This window comes from Mytilus edulis, chromosome 4 (assembly GCF_963676685.1).
Source record: "Mytilus edulis chromosome 4, xbMytEdul2.2, whole genome shotgun sequence".
Lineage (NCBI taxonomy): Eukaryota > Metazoa > Mollusca > Bivalvia > Mytilida > Mytilidae > Mytilus > Mytilus edulis.
This window is the reverse complement of record NC_092347.1, coordinates 53,665,234-53,687,298: the sequence shown is the minus strand read 5'-3', so window position 1 is coordinate 53,687,298 and position 22,065 is coordinate 53,665,234. Positions and strand designations below refer to the sequence as shown.

At 31.4% G+C, this 22,065-nt stretch overlaps 1 protein-coding gene across 4 annotated transcripts in view; it reads right to left on the bottom strand.

Annotated features, from left to right (window-relative positions):
- Nucleotides 1-2,405: 2,405 nt before the first annotated feature.
- LOC139521912 (palmitoyltransferase ZDHHC16B-like) overlaps nt 2,406-22,065 on the bottom strand; it is a 31,305-nt gene continuing 11,645 nt past the window's right edge. For 2 of the 4 annotated variants that reach the window (XM_071315641.1, XM_071315640.1), the window contains 7 exons: nt 19,839-20,030; nt 18,043-18,154; nt 14,851-14,984; nt 14,074-14,148; nt 9,316-9,534; nt 7,837-7,907; nt 2,406-5,144 (listed from right to left, as the gene is read on the bottom strand). In XM_071315641.1, coding sequence (XP_071171742.1) covers nt 5,027-5,144; nt 7,837-7,907; nt 9,316-9,534; nt 14,074-14,148; nt 14,851-14,984; nt 18,043-18,154; nt 19,839-20,030 — 921 coding nt within the window. In that variant the 3' untranslated portion in view covers nt 2,406-5,026. The remainder of the gene's footprint in view (nt 5,145-7,836; nt 7,908-9,315; nt 9,535-14,073; nt 14,149-14,850; nt 14,985-18,042; nt 18,155-19,838; nt 20,031-22,065) is intronic. The other 2 variants (XM_071315642.1, XM_071315643.1) reach the window with 2 other exon arrangements.

The following is a 22,065-nucleotide window of genomic DNA, read 5'->3' as shown; positions in this document are numbered from 1 at the left end:
TAACTCCTAAAGGGGTCAACTGACCATTTCCGTCATGTTGACTTATTTGTAAATCTTACTTTGCTGAACATTATTGCTGTTTACAGTTTATCTCTATTTATAATAATATTCAAGATAATAACCAAAAACAGCAAAATTTCTTTAAAATTACCAATTCAGGGACAGTAACCCAACAACAGGTTGTCTGATTCATCTGAAAATTTCAGGGCAGATAGATCTTGACCTGATAAACAATATTATCCCATGTCAGATTTGCTCTAAATGCTTTGGTTTTTGAGTTATAAGCCAAAAACTGCATTTGACCCCTATGTTTTATTTTTAGCAAAGATGACCATGTTTGTTGATAGATCACAACTTCGGATACAATTTACAAACTAGATACCCTAAGGAACATTCATTAAAGTTTGGAAGTATTTGGCCCAGTAGTTTCAGAGGAGAAGATTTTTGTAAAAGATTACTAAGATTTACGAAAAATGGTTAAAAATTGACTATAAAGGGCAATAACTCCTAAAGGGGTCAACTGACCATTTCCGTCATGTTGACTTATTTGTAAATCTTACTTTGCTGAACATTATTCCTGTTTACAGTTTATCTCTATCTATAATAATATTCAAGATAATAACCCAAAACAGCAAAATTTCCTTAAAATTACCAATTCAGGGGCAGCAACCCAACAACAGGTTGTCTGATTCATCTGAAAATTTCAGGGCAGATAGATCTTGACCTGATAAACAATATTACCCATGTCAGATTTGCTCTAAATGCTTTGGTTTTTGAGTTATAAGCCAAAAACTGCATTTGACCCCTATGTTCTATTTTTAGCAATGGCGACCATGTTTGTTGATAGATCATAACTTTGGATACAATTTACAAACTAGATACCCTAAGGAACATTCAATTAAAGTTTGGAAGTATTTGGCCCAGTAGTTTCACAGGAGAAGATTCTTGAAATAGTTTACGACGACAGACGATGGACGACGATGGACGCCAAGTGATGGCATAAGCTCACTTGTCCCTTCGGGACAGGTGAGCTAAAAATGCCAATGAACCCCCATTTTTCTTTATATAAATCTTTATAAAAGAGAGAGATTTATATCACATGGCACAATTATATTCATGTGTATAGAATTGTAATTCTACATAATTTTCTAACTAAAATGCCCATCTAAAAACAGAAACATACAATCGATGATTTGTTCACTATGATGTGATGCATCCATGAAGCAATGTCAACAAGCATACACAATGGGTAAAACATGTTTTCACAACCATTACACAAGGATAAGAAGAAAATATATAAGAAGTTCAATTTTTACATGATTATGGAAAAAATAGTCTGAATAATAGCATTAACTGATCATATTTAAATGTATCCTGTCTTTGTTTGTCCAATATATGAGTTGACATTCATGACTGGCTAAAAATTTAAACTGGAATTTTTCTGTTAACAAAAATGCATACTATATTCATGACAAATTTCACCCTTCTTGAGTAAAAAATGGAATTCTATAATTTAAAAAGCACTAACCAAAAATCAAGAGATCAATACCAAGATCATTAAAGAAAGCAAGTTTGCTAACATATCCTAACCAGGTGCTCCCCAGGGCGCAGCTTTATACGACCGCAGATGTGGAACCCTGAACAATTGGGGCAAGTATGGACACAACATTAAAGCTTGATACAGCTCTAAATTTGGATTGTGATCAAATTTTTGACATAATATGAGTTTCTGACACAAAACAAATGTCAAAATCTTACAAATCTATTGCACAATATTGTGCAATTAAAGATTTCTTCTTATAACTTTTAAAAAATTTGGAATTTGAGAAATTTGGAAAAAAATTAATTGAAAACTACTACCCTTTTTTGCAATTAGTCAAAAACCTGACATTCCTTTATACATAATTTACAAGAAGAGTAAGGGAGGTATATCTGAACATACCTGATACATTGTATGTTAAATGCTTTTGAATTACCTCCCTTACACTGCTTTAAATTGTCTTAATTGTCCATTGACTAGAAAAACCTTGTGTTTCCCCCCTAATTCCAAAACATTTTGAGCCATAAACCCCCAAAGTCAATACTAACCATCCCTTCATGGTATGGAAACTTGTGGAATAATTTCAGAAAGATTCATACACTTAAACACAAGTTATCGTTTGAAAACTGCAAAAATGCTCATTTTGGGCCCCTTTTTGGCCTCTAATTACTTAACTATTGGGACCAAAATTGATCCCAACCTTCCTTTAGAGGTATTAAATCTTCTGGTAAAAATTTATAGAGATTCATTCACTAAAACTTCACTAAAGTTATTGTCCGGAAACTAAATATGTCTTCGGACAACGACATGATAGCATTATATGAAGCAAAATTTTTTTGGCGATGTATAAAAACATGAAGAAACGGATATTACAGCTGCATTTATTTCTCCCTTCTATACAGCTATATTTCAAAATATTAGAAAAGCTTGCAAAGCCTCTTACAGTCTTTTACTAAGTTTCATTAAAATGCAATACATGTATATCAAAGTTAAGGTTGGTGTTAAATTTTGTAATTTTTAAAGAATATGCAAACTGATAAGAAATACATTTGAACATATACAAATTATTTTCATACTATTAATATACATATGAGTATGGTAAAGCCTAGAATCATAAATAAATGTTATACAAATACATGTATCTAAACTTTTCCACACTTTCAAGTTAAAACAAAATAAGTGTCAAGGAACATACAATATTGCACAGAAGTGTGTGAGTTCAGCATGAAATAAGCAATCATATATGTTTAATTTTTGCACTCTATAGCTATATGTTACACAAACTATTTCATGTGACATTTAATTGAAATGATATACTTTACATAGGAAGACCCAAACAAAAGATTTTTTTTACATAAAACAATAAATTCTAGTTCATCGCCTGAGGTATCTGACACAATGCACAAGAACACACAAGCACAAAAGTCCTGTAGGAATGTTATAATGTAAAGGCATGAATATAAAACATGGATCAATCTGAACAATTATTGTGAACCCAATGATACTTTTCCACAGATTAACCTGCAAGTTACCTGTTGATTTAAACTTTTTTAAGTAACTGTCCCATCTAACAAATAGTTCACTGTGTAGTTAATTCACTGGGACCTTTAAATTTCTTCTAGGAGAAATCTATCACTCACAAATTAATTTACCTGAACGAAAAATTGAACTGTCAATGATGAAAATACATGTACAAATACTAAATAAGGACTCATTGAAATTGCATGTAGTGTTGTATTTATTCAATATTAATATAACATTTTTAATTGTTTCAATATAAACACTGTTTCAAAAACTAAAAGTTGATTTCTGATCAAATTTTTAATACTTTACCTATTTTAAAGTTTGCTTTTTTGTGTTTGACAAATAATAACTTTAAAATAAAGGAGTAGGTTCAGTAAGACCCCTTCTTGGCCCCAAAATATAGCAGTTTTACAAAAGTGTGAAAATGTTATCTTTCAGCTATTTATTGGAAAGTAAAATGCTTCAGCTACATAAATATGGGCTATTTTTGATAATACAATGCACATATATCGGGTACTAATCTCATTAAGTCATGCTAAATTACTAAAATCTTCATAATTTTAGCATTGTAGTCAAATTTTAGACAGTTTCTGTCTTAAATGAAAGTGGCCGCATTTGTGTTCATTATAATATTGAATTGTAAGTTGAAATTGATGATAATACAAAACATATATAAAGGTTGAAGATGAACACATATGCAGCCACTTTCATTTTTGACAAAAAACATCTGAAAAGAGACGTTTTTTTGGCATATTTGATAGATTTTTCATATTTATAATATATAAGCTTGAATCCGAGCGTTTTAATGACTGAATCAAATAAAATCTTTCACATAAACGAATCGAATCAAGTGAAATAGACATTTAAGTGTTTAAAAAGAGTCCAAAATCTGTCGTTAGATGAACCTGAAATTTGAGGCCAAAATCTGCCCTTACCGGCACTACTCCTTTGTTTAAATTAAGGTCTTGATAAATGTATTCTATAACTGAACATATACAAAACATGCAAATGCTTTGGAACAATACCAAATTTTTTGTCAGAAATAAAGTTTTTATGATTAGATCCATGTTTATATTGAACAGATTGAAAATGTATTATTGAAATTGAATAAATACAATCATGCATGCAGTTTATGCAAGTTTCTAAAAGTATTTCAATAAAAAAAGAAGATAATTTTTTGGTCAGGTAAACTAATCAAAAAGGTCAAAGTGAAACTAGATGTGTCGAAACATCACGAATGGCCCTGTCTCAAAAAACTGAAAAATCTGCTATTTCAACAACAGATGTGGATACAAACATGATGGTAGTCTCATATATCAAAAATCACCTCAAAATTTGAAGGAGTATAGAAAAAAGTCTGTGTAAAAAAAATATGATTTTCAACAATTTTCAGTCTTAAAAAGCCTTAATTTGGACAAAAATCAGCGGAACGGAACTAAACTTCAACTTGATCTGTTACTTATCATGGTTAACTGACATTCCAAAAATAAGCCCAAAGTCCAAAGCCTGTAATTTTGGCAAAAATTAGCTGAGTGGAACGTAACTTAAACTTGATCTGTAACTCATCATGGTTTACTCACATACCAAAAATCAGCCCAATAATATCTGAAGGCGTATAGAAAAAAAGTCTGTATAATGGTTTGTTGAGGAATGACAGAATGATGGACAAGGGTAAAACTATAAGGCACTGACAACTTTGTTGCGGGGCCATAAAATCTACACAGAGAACAATTGCTTTTGTAGTTATTCAATAGGACAAGAGAATAGACAAAAGTTTAGATACCCTGGTCAAGAGCAGACGACTCTGTGGAAAACTTTCATTTGGTTCGCAATAAAATAAACAATAATGGAATAAATTTGATCACAAACAGTTCATAAATGACATATATTAATATATCTATGGTCTTTGATAAAATTGGTTTATAAATATTGTCATTCATATTTGCCTTGATACAGTTTTTGTCATAAGAGCTGCAATATTCCTTTCTTTCTGTCATATTTATATTGAGCTTTTGGCCATCGTAATCCATCTCCTTCTGGTGGATGAGTAGATGGTAATAATATATGCCTCCATATTGTTCTGTCAAATAAATCAAATACAGCAGGTTAGAACCAATAGGTTTTGACATATTCTGCATACATGCCTATAGAACCTTTTTACTTTTTGAACATTTAAATTCATGACTCATCTTTACACATGAAATCTGTGAAAATTAGCATCCCCCAAAAAATTATGAATCCCAGTCAATCTGTTTTATAGATGACTTAGTAATAAACAAATCAAAACGTTTCCATAACTTAAAATGAATTTAAAAATTTAAAAAGACTTCACAAATAAATACTGAAAATGTTCAAGAAATTTGTTTTTCTAAATTATTGCATCATATGTTCTATAGAAAATTAATTTCAATTGTTCGGTAAGCTGCAATGATGTAAAAACATTGATAAAATGTAAGTTTTCTTTAAAAAAGAATAACATATTTCTTTAGTTAGCCTTTTCATCTAAATTTGGGTTTTTAATGTAAAATTAGAATGGAAGGTAAAAAAGCCTTTGTGAGACCTCGAAATTGAAAGTATTATCCTTTTCCTTTATCAAAATATTGTTAATCAATTAAAAATCATCAAACAAATAATCTTGCTTTGGAACTGGTTGTTATCAAAGGGAAACAATTCAATCTCAATCTCAATGTGTTTAAATCCCAGGAGAGATAAATCTTGTTACACGAAGGGGTAATCCACTATAGTCTATTTTTAAAACATCTTTTAGATATTTATTTTGCTTTACCAAATTGTTTTATAATTAATTCCTCACTTTGGGCTTGCAAAGTAAACTTTATTAAAAATCCTGAGAATGTATTTGCTATGCAATTTTTGTGGTTTTGTGAAAAGATCGTTTGAATTGTGTGCATTGATGCCATATAGTTGATAGTAACAAATAGGCATGGGAGTTCAAAAACGAGATGTGTGAAAAAAAATTGCCATTTATATTAAAGCAAAAAAACCTGACTCATAATTTTTGCATATAGGAGACAAATCAGGTTGTTTAATATAATTTGTTGAATGATGGGTTGTTAATGGGTGCGAGTCATTGGGACACTTTAAAGGGGTTGGACAGAATTATGGGAACTGTGGAATAAGAGGACTAGAAATGAGAATTTGATGGATGAAAGCTTGAGGCAGGGTGGTCTTAATCGTGAGAAAAGTTTGATAAAACAGGGATAATTCTTGTTGATGAAAAAATAAGAGTGCAGAGGAACAGAATATGGAGTGAAGTAGGAGTTTGGGGAGGGAACGGGGAATCAATTCCCTGTGTCCACCAAATAACTGAAAGCCATTAAAGAAATAAAGGAGTGGAGTCTGACATGTATGTAAAAGGATCAATTATGCAGGGGATGCAGACCACATATTGGTCTAATTTGACAACTGATAAATAAAGATACGATGGATGCCAAATGTGATAGCGCTATCTTAATAAAATAAATGAAAACAATATATATTTTTTTTCAATAAGTACAATTTTTATTATGTAGACCTAAAGAGAAATGTAGCATTGAATGACTACAATAATTGAGCAACCATCCGGCAGAGCACAGCTTCCCATGGTCGGACTGAATGTCAGTTCATAAACATCTCAATCATTCAATGTTGTTACCAACCATATACAGTATTAGCGTTGGCAATCATTGAAAAGTGCCATTGACTGCTTTCAATTAAACAACAGAAGGAAGTTTGTAACCAACAATATTTTCAAACAACTTATCTAAAATGATTAAGTCTTTCAACAAAGGTTATAAATGATAAGCAACGATGCAAATATTGAATTTTAGGACATATATAATTCTCTTTAACAATGAATTCAAAACAGCAATATCTATATTATTTAACAAATATGTACTAAATAGTGTCATGCAAATTGTTAAATATTGAAACACGCAATTTCTATTTTTAAACAAGGGAAATAACAATTACATGACAATCCTGTCTTCCAAATGAATTTAAAAACATTTTGTTTTTATAAACAATCATAACTAATTAGAAAGAAAGAAAAACACACATACACACTGAAAATAACATGTGTTTATGTTGCAACAACTTTATTGTTGATAAACAACTGCCAACCTGTACCAGAAACAAACAATGGTTTGGAACAAACTATACACCATAAACGACAACTCGACCTAGAATGTTACTCACATTTGTTGATAATGTAAACAAACATCGATTTACAAAAAAGCGGTAATATGTAGCAATTAATAACAATCAGAATGCTGTAGTAAAGATTATCAGGAAATTAATCTGGCTTGCCGCCCGGAGATGCCAATAAGTGATATTTTACAAAATCATGTTTTCAGGGGACGTGATGAATTGTCCTTGCCAAAATTACAAATAATTCAGGTATCTAACATTTCTAACATATATTGATACCACGATAATACATTGATAATACTGCCTTGTTAAATATACCTTATTGTCAAAGAATGCAGCAATAATTCAAAGAAAAAATCGGGATGATCAAGCATGGAATTCCGAAAATTGACCGTCTCCAAAAATATTAAATTCTAAAATTGAGTTATCGTCCTTTTCACGCCAGACGACTATTGAAAAGGCTACTTTAGTAACTCATTCAGTGAGAAATGTTGTCCAATGTTATATCAAAGTTTCCATCAGATAAGACTCCATTACTACAATGTTGCCAACACAAAACTTGTATTGAATATCTATTATCAAATTACATCACTAAATTCTCCTTCCACATTTTTCTATAATTTTACCTTCCATCATATAATCCTAAAAATATTTTCCAATTCCTTAATACTCCATGATGGTATGGATTCTTGAATTTCTGTTAAAAATGAAAAAGAAATATGCATAATTCTAATTTAAATTGATATGTTCATTTATTCAGTCTTTAAATGATAATTTCTAACTTAAAATTATTTTTTTTTGGGCATCAAGCTTATAAATCTGACCTTCAAATAAATCAATATGGATGAATATTTTGTTGATTTTATTCTTGAATAGTAATTTTGTCAATATATCTGATATAATTGTAAGCCTATTCTTGTTTTTTTTTAATAAAGATTAACCAAAGAGGACAGATAACAGGCTTTAAATAGTTAACTGCCAACTGTCACTATTTACAGGGGATTTCCCCCATGAAGGCTCCGAAATGGAAATTTTGAAAGAGCAATTTTGTCCACAATTTTAAACAAAACTATTAATTTTACAATGCTACAGGCTTGCAAAAGTACGAAGAAGCCAAAAAAACAACATTAAAATGTATTTGAAGCCCCCTTGAATGTTTTGTAGCACTTTTAGAGCCATCTTGCACGTCAAAGCCCCATGGATAATTTGAAAAGTTGGCAGGTATGGATTCATCATTTTTCGTTGGGTACTTCTTTTCGTGGATTTGGTAGGTACATATGAACCACGAATTTAAATGTTCAACGAAATTACTGATTTCCCATAAGGTTGAATGCAGACTTTGGCAAAACAACAAAATTATATATCCAGGAAAATACAAGTTTTCATCAATCCACAAAAATAAGTACCAATGAAAATAAATTAATCCACAGTAACTTCCTTGTTGTACCTGCTACATCTTCATATGAGAAATATATTTTTACAATATGTGTTTGCAATTAAAGTCATATGAAACGAGTGACTGGCGAAAAATAATGTTTATCCAATTTTTGAACCAAAGCATGTATATATCATAAACTTAGTCTTCTGAGCACAATTTTATAATTTTTTATGCAATATATCGTATAATCGTCAATTTTTTTTCTCTCTGTCTGTTATGAGGGGAAAAAATGGCAGCTACTTAATTGTTGTGTTTTGAAACCATACTTTACTGATTGTCACCTTATAGTTAACAATCAACAAAGAGGCATGGATATTGAGCATGTGTTTAACATGTACAATCAGATAATTGTTTATTTTAATGACAGTTCCATTCATTTTGAGATCACCAGATTTTACGAGAAGGGTCACGCTAATGTCACTTTGCATATGGAAAAATATGTTGGCAAATTGCTTCCTGGAAGCAAGCAATTGAAAAAAAGTAAACTTCTTCTAAATGTGGACTAACCTAAAAGGGGGGGGCACTCCAGTCATGCTTCAGTGATTCCCTATATAATCAACTAAATTTTTCACAAGAAAGGGGGGCCTGAAACCCCCCTCCCTTGGATCCGCCTATGGGTATTTATGTTATGGTATATTTATTAGCAACACAACAAATGTAAACTTACAATCCCCAGAGCTTTCAGTCTGGCCTTCTCTTTTTTGTTGATATGGATTTCTATATTTGTTTCATTATAACTGACCATTTTGATGTGCCATACTAATAACAGTGATATAGCCACACAAACACCACTGGCTAAAATAAACTCGTACAATACTGCATTGTGGAAAAATGCATCCACATAATCCATTTCTAAATCATTCTCGTCATGTTTGTATGGCGCTGCCTGAAAAAAGATAAGTATATATACCAGTAAACGTATTTAAAAGCACATTTTTTTTAAAGGATATAATATCACAAATGAAATGGAATAGACAACTTTCGAGTTTGATGTATTTCCGTCAAAAACTTAGGTTTTAGTGAACATCATTCGTGTGTTTAGGAGCATCGTCACTTCCATTCCCAAGTTGAGCGAGTGATTAGAAAACTATGATATATACTATATTGCATGAATTATTCAGCAAATTGAATTCTCATAATTGACAATTAGCACTGCTGTCATTAGGGAATGGCGATTAAGTACCTACAGAAAAACTATTTTCTAGCTTATCCTGCACAATGATGATCACTAAGACGCTTGATGAACGTAAATAGAGCAGATATACAGGCGATCTTCTATATCTGGTAATTGACATCATAAAGGCATGCAAAACAAGTTTTCCGGTGAAGGACAAACTTGAAAGTGGTCTATTACATTATAGAAGCAGTATAAGGATAGCAAATGGATAATCTGGATACAAGATATGATATGTATATCAGTGTACTGTGGATTTAGTAATTCTCTTGGGTATCAATTTTCGTTGATTGAGAAAAAAATGTATTTTTGTGGATATTTGATTTGTCTTTTGTGGCCGAAGTCTGTATAAAATCCTATAGAAATATGCTTCTGCAAAGAGTGTAGACAGACATACAAAAGGTATGTCATATTATGTCCTTTCTTTGTGGACAGTCATACAAACGTATGTCATATAATGTCCACTCTTTGTGGACAGACATACAAAGGTATATCATATTATGTCCTCTCCTTGTGGACAGACATACAAAGGTATGTCATATAATGTCCACTCTTTGTGGACAGACATACAAAGGTATGTCATATTATGTCCTCTCTTTGTGGACAGACATACAAAGGTATGTCATATAATGTCCACTCTTTGTGGACAGACATACAAAGGTATGTCATATAATGTCCACTCTTTGTGGACAGACATACAAAGGTATGTCATATTATGTCCTCTCTTTGTGGACAGACATACAAAGGTATATCATATTATGTCCTCTCCTTGTGGACAGACATACAAAGGTATGTCATATTATGTCCTCTCTTTGTGGACAGACATACAAAGGTATGTCATATTATGTCCTCTATTTGTGGACAGACATACAAAGGTATATCATATTATGTCCTCTCTGTGGACAGACATACAAAGGTATGTCATATTATGTCCTCTATTTGTGGACAGACATACAAAGGTATATCATATTATGTCCTCTCTGGGGACAGACATACAAAGGTATGTCATATTATGTCCTCTATTTGTGGACAGACATACAAAGGTATATCATATTATGTCCTCTCTGGGGACAGACATACAAAGGTATGTCATATAATGTCCACTCTTTGTGGACAGACATACAAAGGTATGTCATATTATGTCCTCTCTTTGTGGACAGACATACAAAGGTATGTCATATAATGTCCACTCTTTGTGGACAGACATACAAAGGTATGTCATATAATGTCCACTCTTTGTGGACAGACATACAAAGGTATGTCATATTATGTCCTCTCTTTGTGGACAGACATACAAAGGTATATCATATTATGTCCTCTCCTTGTGGACAGACATACAAAGGTATGTCATATTATGTCCTCTCTTTGTGGACAGACATACAAAGGTATGTCATATTATGTCCTCTATTTGTGGACAGACATACAAAGGTATATCATATTATGTCCTCTCTGGGGACAGACATACAAAGGTATGTCATATTATGTCCTCTATTTGTGGACAGACATACAAAGGTATGTCATATTATGTCCTCTATTTGTGGACAGACATACAAAGGTATGTCATATTATGTCCTCTCTTTGTGGACAGACATACAAAGGTATGTCATATTATGTCCTCTATTTGTGGACAGACATACAAAGGTATGTCATATTATGTCCTCTCTGGGGACAGACATACAAAGGTATGTCATATAATGTCCTCTCTTTGTGGACAGACATACAAAGGTATGTCATATTATGTCCTCTATTTGTGGACAGACATACAAAGGTATGTCATATTATGTCCTCTCTTTGTGGACAGACATACAAAGGTATGTCATATTATGTCCACTCTTTGTGGACAGACATACAAAGGTATGTCATATTATGTCCTCTCTTTGTGGACAGACATACAAAGGTATGTCATATTATGTCCTCTCCTTGTGGACAGACATACAAAGGTATGTCATATAATGTCCACTCTTTGTGGACAGACATACAAAGGTATATCATATTATGTCCTCTCTGGGGACAGACATACAAAGGTATGTCATATAATGTCCACTCTTTGTGGACAGACATACAAAGGTATGTCATATTATGTCCTCTCTTTGTGGACAGACATACAAAGGTATGTCATATTATGTCCTCTCCTTGTGGACAGACATACAAAGGTATGTCATATTATGTCCTCTCTTTGTGGACAGACATACAAAGGTATGTCATATTATGTCCTCTCCTTGTGGACAGACATACAAAGGTATGTCATATTATGTCCTCTCTTTGTGGACAGACATACAAAGGTATGTCATATAATGTCCTCTCTTTGTGGACAGACATACAAAGGTATATCATATTATGTCCTCTCTTTGTGGACAGACATACAAAGGTATGTCATATTATGTCCTCTCTTTGTGGACAGACATACAAAGGTATGTCATATTATGTCCTCTATTTGTGGACAGACATACAAAGGTATGTCATATTATGTCCTCTCTTTGTGGACAGACATACAAAGGTATGTCATATTATGTCCTCTCTTTGTGGACAGACATACAAAGGTATGTCATATTATGTCCTCTCCTTGTGGACAGACATACAAAGGTATGTCATATTATGTCCTCTCTTTGTGGACAGACATACAAAGGTATGTCATATTATGTCCTCTCCTTGTGGACAGACATACAAAGGTATGTCATATTATGTCCTCTCTTTGTGGACAGACATACAAAGGTATGTCATATAATGTCCTCTCTTTGTGGACAGACATACAAAGGTATATCATATTATGTCCTCTCTTTGTGGACAGACATACAAAGGTATGTCATAATATGTCCTCTCTTTGTGGACAGACATACAAAGGTATATCATATTATGTCCTCTCTTTGTGGACAGACATACAAAGGTATGTCATATTATGTCCTCTCTTTGTGGACAGACATACAAAGGTATATCATATTATGTCCTCTCTTTGTGGACAGACATACAAAGGTATGTCATATAATGTCCTCTCTTTGTGGACAGACATACAAAGGTATATCATATTATGTCCTCTCTTTGTGGACAGACATACAAAGGTATGTCATATTATGTCCTCTCTTTGTGGACAGACATACAAAGGTATGTCATATTATGTCCTCTCTTTGTGGACAGACATACAAAAGTATGTCATATTATGTCCTCTATTTATGGAAAGACATACAAAGGTATGTCATATAATGTCCTCTCTTTGTGGACAGACATACAAAGGTATATCATATTATGTCCTCTCCTTGTGGACAGACATACAAAGGTATGTCATATTATGTCCTCTCTTTGTGGACAGACATACAAAGGTATGTCATATAATGTCCTCTCTTTGTGGACAGACATACAAAGGTATGTCATATTATGTCCTCTCTTTGTGGAAAGACATACAAAGGTATGTCATATAATGTCCTCTCTTTGTGGACAGACATACAAAGGTATATCATATTATGTCCTCTCTTTGTGGACAGACATACAAAGGTGTATGTCATATAAAGTCTTCTCTTTGTGGACAGACATACAAAGGTATGTCATATTATGTCCTCTCTTTGTGGACAGACATACAAAGGTATGTCATATAATGTCCTCTCTTGGTGGACAGACATACAAAGGTATATCATATTATGTCCTCTCTTTGTGGACAGACATACAAAGGTGTATCATATTATGTCCTCTCTTCGTGGACAGACATACAAAGGTGTATCATATTATGTCCTCTCTTCGTGGACAGACATACAAAGGTGTATCATATTATGTCCTCTCTTCGTGGACAGACATACAAAGGTGTATCATATTATGTCCTCTCTTCGTGGACAGACATACAAAGGTATGTCATATAATGTCCTCTCTTTATGGACAGACATACAAAGGTATTTCATATAATGTCCTCTCTTTGTGGACAGACATACAAAGGTATATCATATTATGTCCTCTCTGGGGACAGACATACAAAGGTATGTCATATAATGTCCTCTCTTTGTGGACAGACATACAAAGGTATATCATATTATGTCCTCGCTTTGTGGACAGACATACAAAGGTATGTCATATTATGTCCTCTCTTTGTGGACAGACATACAAAGGTATATCATATTATGTCCTCTCTTTGTGGACAGACATACAAAGGTATATCATATTATGTCCTCTCTGGGGACAGACATACAAAGGTATATCATATTATGTCCTCTCTTTGTGGACATAGTAAACACCTTCATTTGCTCTTGACAATTTTTACTTACAACTTACAGTTGCTGTGGCTGTGTGCTGCCAAACTTCATGTGCTATATTGAGAGGATACATAAAACCTGGAAATGGATATTCCTGCAAAATGTAAAAAAAAATATAACAACACACATATGTTTACATTGACTTTCCTGTAGCTGTGTTTTCATTAGTCATAATACAGTTATCAGGGTGGTAAGGCAGCAACCATTTGATTTTCTGGGGGGGGACTATGGGTTTTTTTTCTGGACAAATTATTTTTTCCGCCTGCGGCGAAAAACAATCTATTTTTTTCGTGACAAGTCGAAAACAATTTTTTTCTTTCAATTTTAGCATTACATATAGTGGCAGCTGAGGGTGAAACAAACAATTTTTTTTCTCAGAATCAAAAACAAATTATTTTTTTCTCCAAAAACTGGAAACAAACTTTTTTAGTTCCAAAAAAATTCTAATGCAATTGGGTGGGTATTGCAATAATAAGAACTCAGACATTCGAGATTTTTATGAAATCGCAATAATCAATCTTGCATTTTAGTCAACTTTAAAAAAAATTGCAATCATTTCTGAATTCACCGTATATGAACATAACATATTCTAGCTTAAGAATATAAACTTCGTTTAAGGATAAAAGAATTGTCGACAAACCCAAGTGTCCATATACAGAGAATATCCATAATAGTTGTTCAAGCATAAACTGTAGGTTATAGGAACTCAAAGGATATTTTTGTACTTTACAAGAGCTCTGACTAAAAAAATTATGTCATTATTTTTCAAAGATGAATTAAAAGATGCTAAACCAACCTTTTTTCCATAGAAATGTTCTTTGAAGGAATCATAACCTACTGCACATACATAAATAGCGCCAATAAATAAATAAACAATAAACAAAAAGAAATATCGATGGTTATAAAATCCAACACAATTGTTTATCCAAGCTGATTTTTGTTAAGGGAGATTGTTGCAAACTTGCTCTTGGAATTATATTTAAGTATATGTGTCATAATGATGAAAATAAAACATATACTGTGGATTCATTTATTTTTCAAGCGGTCCAATTTTGGTAGATTGATGAATAGTTTTATATAATGTGGATATTTTTGATGGGTTTTGGCAAAGTTTGCTTAGTGATATTTTGCACTTGTTGAACATTCAAATTTGTGTTGACATGCATAAAGCCATAAACCCATAAAATCCATAAAAATTGGTAGCCATGAGTAATAATGAATCCATAGTAGTATTTATGTACTAGAATAACATGTGCCGTAATATCACCAGTGAAATTAAAGTAATAAAACTTTATCTTTACTACCGGTATATTTGAATTTTTGACTGAAATTTTATTTTATTCACTACCCCATTTATACAGTACTACCTGTGACTTTACCTTATTAATGGTGGCCATAAAAAATATGTTCACCATGGTGGCCCTATATGTTCATCATCATACCCCCTGTTGCTTTTTTTTTAATACACAAGGTATTACTCAAAAACTAGTCAAGGATAAAGGGAAATCTTGAATGCATTGAAGCGTTAAAATTATATAACTTACAGGTAAGGTGTCTCAGGTAAAATATACATGTATGTGTTTGTCAAATTTAATAACTGTGATTAAGACAAGAAATTCAAAAATAAAATGAAACAATAAAACTAGTTGAACAAACAGCTTAATTAAAAAATAATTGTCTCCTGACTATTAGTTTTGATATTATACCTTTTAAATAATTTTTGATCAATTTAAGTTATTTTTTATATTATGTCTATTTTTTTGGTAGTGAAGAATAAATGAATCTCATTTTCAAATATACTGCAAATATTTACAATGCCTGCCTTTTTCTATTGACAAGGTGTCTCTCAAATTAATTTTCTAAAATCAAAATGGTTTATTATTTTAGATAGACTGATCTTAACATATGATTAAGATTGTCTTTAGGACTTATGCAATGAAATTTAGGCAATTCATTATTTCTTTATTGAATAAAATATTTATAAGTAATAGAAATATTCAGTACAGCAAAATTTGATAATATTGTTATTGTCATATGATATTTTAAACATGATCCATGTTTTAGAGGTTAAGCATTTCTTTTACTTTTTGTTCTTGGGTTAGAGACATATATAATGAGAAGGTAAATAATTTTCAAATGGATTTATATCTCAAAGTTGTTTTGTTAATTTTACAATCAAGGAATAGGTGTTCTTCATTGACCTACAAGAGGCACAGTTTACACATTCTATCCTTTCTAGGAATTTAATATTGTCCACTATTTTCTATTTTTAAATTATTACCAAAAATTCTCTACCTTAATTAACACAATCAAGTTTACAGTTTTTATCGCAAGTTATTATTTTTAGATTTTTCTTTAAATTCATTTTTTATTAAGGACTTTAAAAGTCTTAATTCATTTAAGTCCCCGCAATTATTAACTTTATCTAAAAGGCCTAGGTTGATTGAAATATTCTTTGTAAATGTATACCAAGAATATGTATCATGCCAGTCCAGCACTATCGACAATATAATACACTGGGAAAAAAATGATTTAATTAAAAGACCATTAAAGTGTCACCATCTTGGAAGTGCACTTTATTTTTTATGGAGACAAATTTTGAAAGAAATTAACCAAACTGAAGATAACATTATTTAATAAGTTTCAAGACAATTTCTTTAAATAATTTCTTTTCACAAGATTCACTAATTCAGATATATAAGAATATTATTCATTATGATTAGCATTTTTAATGAACATTTATCAAAATTTGATGATAACTAGGTGGACATTTGGAAAATAAGTCTTTTCAGTGATTGTTTGTGCACAGCTCTTGTTTTGAGATTTGAAGAAAATTTAGATAAACAAAATTAGTTTTTTCCTAAACCATATAATGATACTTGTAGTTTTCCTGAATAATATTAGATGTTATCAAAATCTATTGTAAAAGGTTTGATATTGATCATCTTATTTTGTTAAGAAAACCAAATTGTTGAATTACATTCATTTTTTTATTTAAAATATCACTTGCATGATTATTAGTTATTATTAATAGTAATAACTCATTTCATAATGTGAACAAACAATTGAATACAATGTACATCATGTACATTTATATAAACCTTTTACTTAAAAAACAATTATTAAAAGTCTGTTTATTTCAAATGCTAGTCAATAACTTTAGCTTTGACTTTTTGCCATTTCGACTCAAGATTCTTACTAAGAAGAAATTAAAAGAATAAGAAACAAAACAGTAAGAAACAAAACAAACAAAAATGAAAAAAAAAAAATTAAATGACATTAAAGACAAAAAAATAATAATAAATTAACAGAGTAAAACAATATTTTATTCGACTACCTTTTCAAAAAAAGGTGAAATGTCAATTTTAAAAGAAATCAAAGTTACCTGTACAGGTAAATTTTAATGAAACATACCAGGTGAAAACTTCAACCCTGATTGATTTTAACAGGTAACATAATTAGATAAAAAATCTGCCCATGATTTATGACCCCCAATAAATGGCCAACATCTCAAGATTGAATACCCCAATAAATGTTCACCATTGGATGTTGACCATGCAAGAGGGTGGACATAACTAAGAGGAAGTCACAGGCTGTACTGTATATGACACAGGATGAGTCATGGACATGCATGAATTCTACTTTCTTTTTGGCTTGTTATTATATGTTTAATTGATCCAACTTATTGTGTACTATACATATATGGATATCTATGTTTCTTTTTTTCTTTTTGGGCTGCTTGTTTGTTATCTATATCAACCACACTTGCATTAAAATGCATTAGTATTTAAAAAAAAACACATATTATAGATTCTTTTTCTACATATTCTTTAAGAACTTAAATAGTTCTCATTAATCTTTTTTTTTATATCATTGTTTGTATTGTATTATGAAAATGATTGATGTTGTAATGTTTATGCCCTTTGGGGACCATAATTGGAAATGAATATCTTCTTCTTCTATAAGAACTGCATTGTGATAAGGATACGACAATGATGATCCATTTTTAACACACATTTGTTACATATACTACAATGATGAGTTCTAGGTGGTTTTGAACTGATACATTTCTTACATATAGATACTGTTTCTGGAACCTCCTAAAATGTATAAAAATTTTATGTCAAGAGTCCAAGATGGTTTTGGAACTATACATTACTTACATATACAAAATGTATATAGATATTGTTTCTGGAACTTTGGGAGAAAATGTGTAAAACTATCAATTCATGTATACAGTATTGAGTTTTTGGGTGGTATTGGACAGATTCATTAGGTGTCAGACCACTAATTCCAAACTATTAAACAATTAACCAAGTTTTACAGCTTTCTAGATATACTACCTTCATTTTAAATTAATAAAAACGAGTTATATTTGAAATTGCACATATACAAATGAATAACCTTGCTTTATGCAAATTTCAACCAGTGCATAAAGTCTTGCAATGAAACATTGTTTGGAAGTCAACTATTAAAAATATCCTGCAAATATACTATGGAGCGCATAAATCCTCAATCTTTAATGCATAATCATGAGCAAGTGAATTTTGGCTTAAAATGGTCTGCATCTGCATATGTTTCATTTTTACTAAAAGTTTTGTAAAATCCAGTACATGTAATACAATTTTCTAATCTTTTATCATTCTGTTGAATTGTGTTCATGCTTATGCAATATGGTGTGTACATGTTCACACTGATGTTCTAAGGTGTGTTTTCTTTCTTGTGGTTTACATTTTACAGAGTTAGCTCTTGTTTATGTTAAGTGGTTGGTGTCTTGTTAATGTAACAGTATACTGTATTCCTTTCTGTTCATGTTATAAGGTTTGTGCTTTTGCTCTTTGCAGATGAAGATGAGGTCTATAATTTTTAAATGTCCTTTTTTCGTTAATATATTTACAAACTTCACATGATCCAATTGTGTTATTGGGTGGCTGTCTCATTGCTTCATATCCAATATTATACAATTACTGTCTTTTGATGAGGTAAATGTGCGGTTTTATTGACTTTTGAAAAACTGATATTCACTGAGGCCGAAGGACGAAGTGAATATCAGTTTTTCAAAAGTCAATTAAACCCCATATTTACCGAAACAAAAGACAGTAATTGTTTTATTCCATATTCCGAGAGAAGAAAATGTATTTACTCACAAACATATACCAAAACAAATTTTACATAAAACATTTTAACATAACGTTGCATGTAAAAGCGTGTGACGTTAAGCGCGGTGAATAACACTTTTCTCCAGGTGAATATGCTTTTTTATTCAAAATCCAATTCGCATAGAGAAACCTACAAAAATAATACCAATATGAAATAACTCCTTTTATTGCATAGCAATATAATATTTCCCACAGAAAGTAACCAAAAGTTAGTGTGCAATAAATTCCAATATTTCACTAGTGCAATAAATTTTTTAAATTAATGACGTCATCAACGACAAAATCTTACTTTAAACCAATTTTTACTTTCAAATATTATATTGCTATTCAATTAAAAGGGTTATTGCATGAATATTGGGGAATATTGTCCCTCGTAGAACATATATTGCACTCGCATGCTCGTGCAATATAAAATTCTACTCTGACAATATTCCCCAATATTCATGCAATAACCCTATATTATTCATATGCCTGTCAAGTATTGGAGTACAGACACCCTTCAAAATCTTTTGCATTAATTTATTTCAGTTTCTTATTTTGTGGTACGAAAGGTCATAACAAATGTTAATTATAAAACTGCTTAGTTGTAATTAAGGGAGATATTTCAGACGTATAATATACTCACATATGGTGGATTTCCTGGGTTTGTAAATGCTGCCATTACATAGTTAAACACAACATTAACTAATAACCAATGACCAAAAAATAGATGGAAAATACATCTTGCCACACCTTTGGTGTATTCTTGTGGTAATAAACATGTATAGGCTACTACTATAACAGATGATACTAAACATACTACTGCTGTCATAAATATCTGAAAAAAATAGAAATTATATATTGTAATTCCAAAATACTATGCCTGCATTTATAGATGTGAAACTGTGACAACATTTATATACACAAGATGGCAAACAATCCTTCTAAGTACTGTATAGCAGGTTATTTTCGTGGAGTGCAAATTGTCGCTTATTTTTGAGGATAGAACAAAATCATCAAAATAGAATCCCAACAATTTAAAAGTGCACATGCAAAGGTATTGATAATAGTTTGTGTATCAAAATAATAACCGCTAAAATATTTCCTATACCTTATTCAATAACTGTGGCGGATCCAGAAATTTTCATAAGTGGGGGCCCGCTCCGGTCATGCTTTGAACAGTGCTTCCCTATATAATCAACCAGATTTTTCCCAGAAAAGGGGGGCCCGGTGTCATATGGTATTTTGAACCCCATGGTAAATTGACCCCGGGGTCAAAATACCGCTATGGTAAATTGAACCGCCTGTTTTTTTCATCCTAGATGATTATTAGAACATTATACATTATTCTAAAGCTCATCATAGATTAAAAAATCATTCATACAAGAAAGGGAGGTACATTTTTCATGACTGATTTAAAGAAATATCTTTGCTTGGTATAAGTTCTCTGAAGTCTTTACCAACAAAATGTCATTCAAAATACTTACTGATCCTTACTGACTAGACCATGTAGCTTGAATATATATATATATAAGGATAGTTTTGATTTTCCATGGTAAAAAAGGAGGAGGGGTCAAATTACCATGGCTCACAAAATTTAAAAAAAGTAAAATTTTTAAAACATCTGTTCCAGCATGTTAAACAACAACAACAACAACAATACTTTATTTTAAGAGGGTTACACAGTTAGCTATATAACTAATCTTCCTTGAGGCCCTCGACATGAGAAATCAAACAAAATGCAAACATATACATTGCATACATTAGTATAAAAAGTCAAGTATGATAATAATGTTCAATACAACTTGATAAAATGTGATGAAAAAAAATAAACATGATGACATGATCAGTTTTTTTATATTATTGATACAGCTAGGTTGATTTCAATAAATGATCTGTTATTTTGTATTTGAAAGAATTAACATTTGTAATATTTCTTAACGGTATTGGCAAATTATTCCACAAGAATGGTCCAGAATACATTAAAGATTTTTGAACAATTCTGTTTTTGGTTTAGGGAGTATGAGGTTTCCTTGAACAGCATTTCTCAAGGGGTATGGATTTCTGTCTGAAACATAATGAAACTTGTTAGTAAGATATGATGGGGCATCACATTTAATGCACTTAAATGTCATCACTAACTTATGATATTTTATTCTCTGTTCAACTGTCATCCAGTTTAAGTGTTTGAATAAGGGTGCAATAATTCCCTTCCCTAGATTTTCCATCAAAACGTGATGGAATTTCGAGATGGAAAAAATGCCATCAAGTTGATGGAGTATTGGAACAACTTTCCATCAACTTTCCATCAGTGATGGAAAAAAATTGATGGAAAATGTTTGATGGAATTTTTTCATATTGATGGAAAATTGATGGCATATTTTCCATCTGATGGATAATTGATGGCATATTTTCCATCTGATGGATAATTAAGGGCATATTTTCCATCTGATGGATAATTGAAGTCTGTTTTTCCATCTGATGGAATTTGAAAATCTTTCCATATATGGCATTTTCTGTGATGTCATAAAACAATATTTGTTCTCTGTCATCTATAGGTAGTCCAGTTACATGTGTGTATCTTTTAGTTCAGTGTCCCATTGGAATCTCTGTCCTTAAAGTTGAATTAGTTGATGGCAAATTCTGCAAAATAAAAATAAAAGAATCTAGCATATTATGACCATGATAAATTAGAATAAGTTAACATTGTAAAGACATAAAGGTTATTAGTTACTTGTCATTTGTGGATATATAAATGTATAATTGTCGGTCATACCACAGATCTCTAATTTTATAGCAAAATTATTTTATTGGAATTAAGTACTAAATAATTTTATAAAACAAATAATGTTTTAAAATGATACAAAATATGA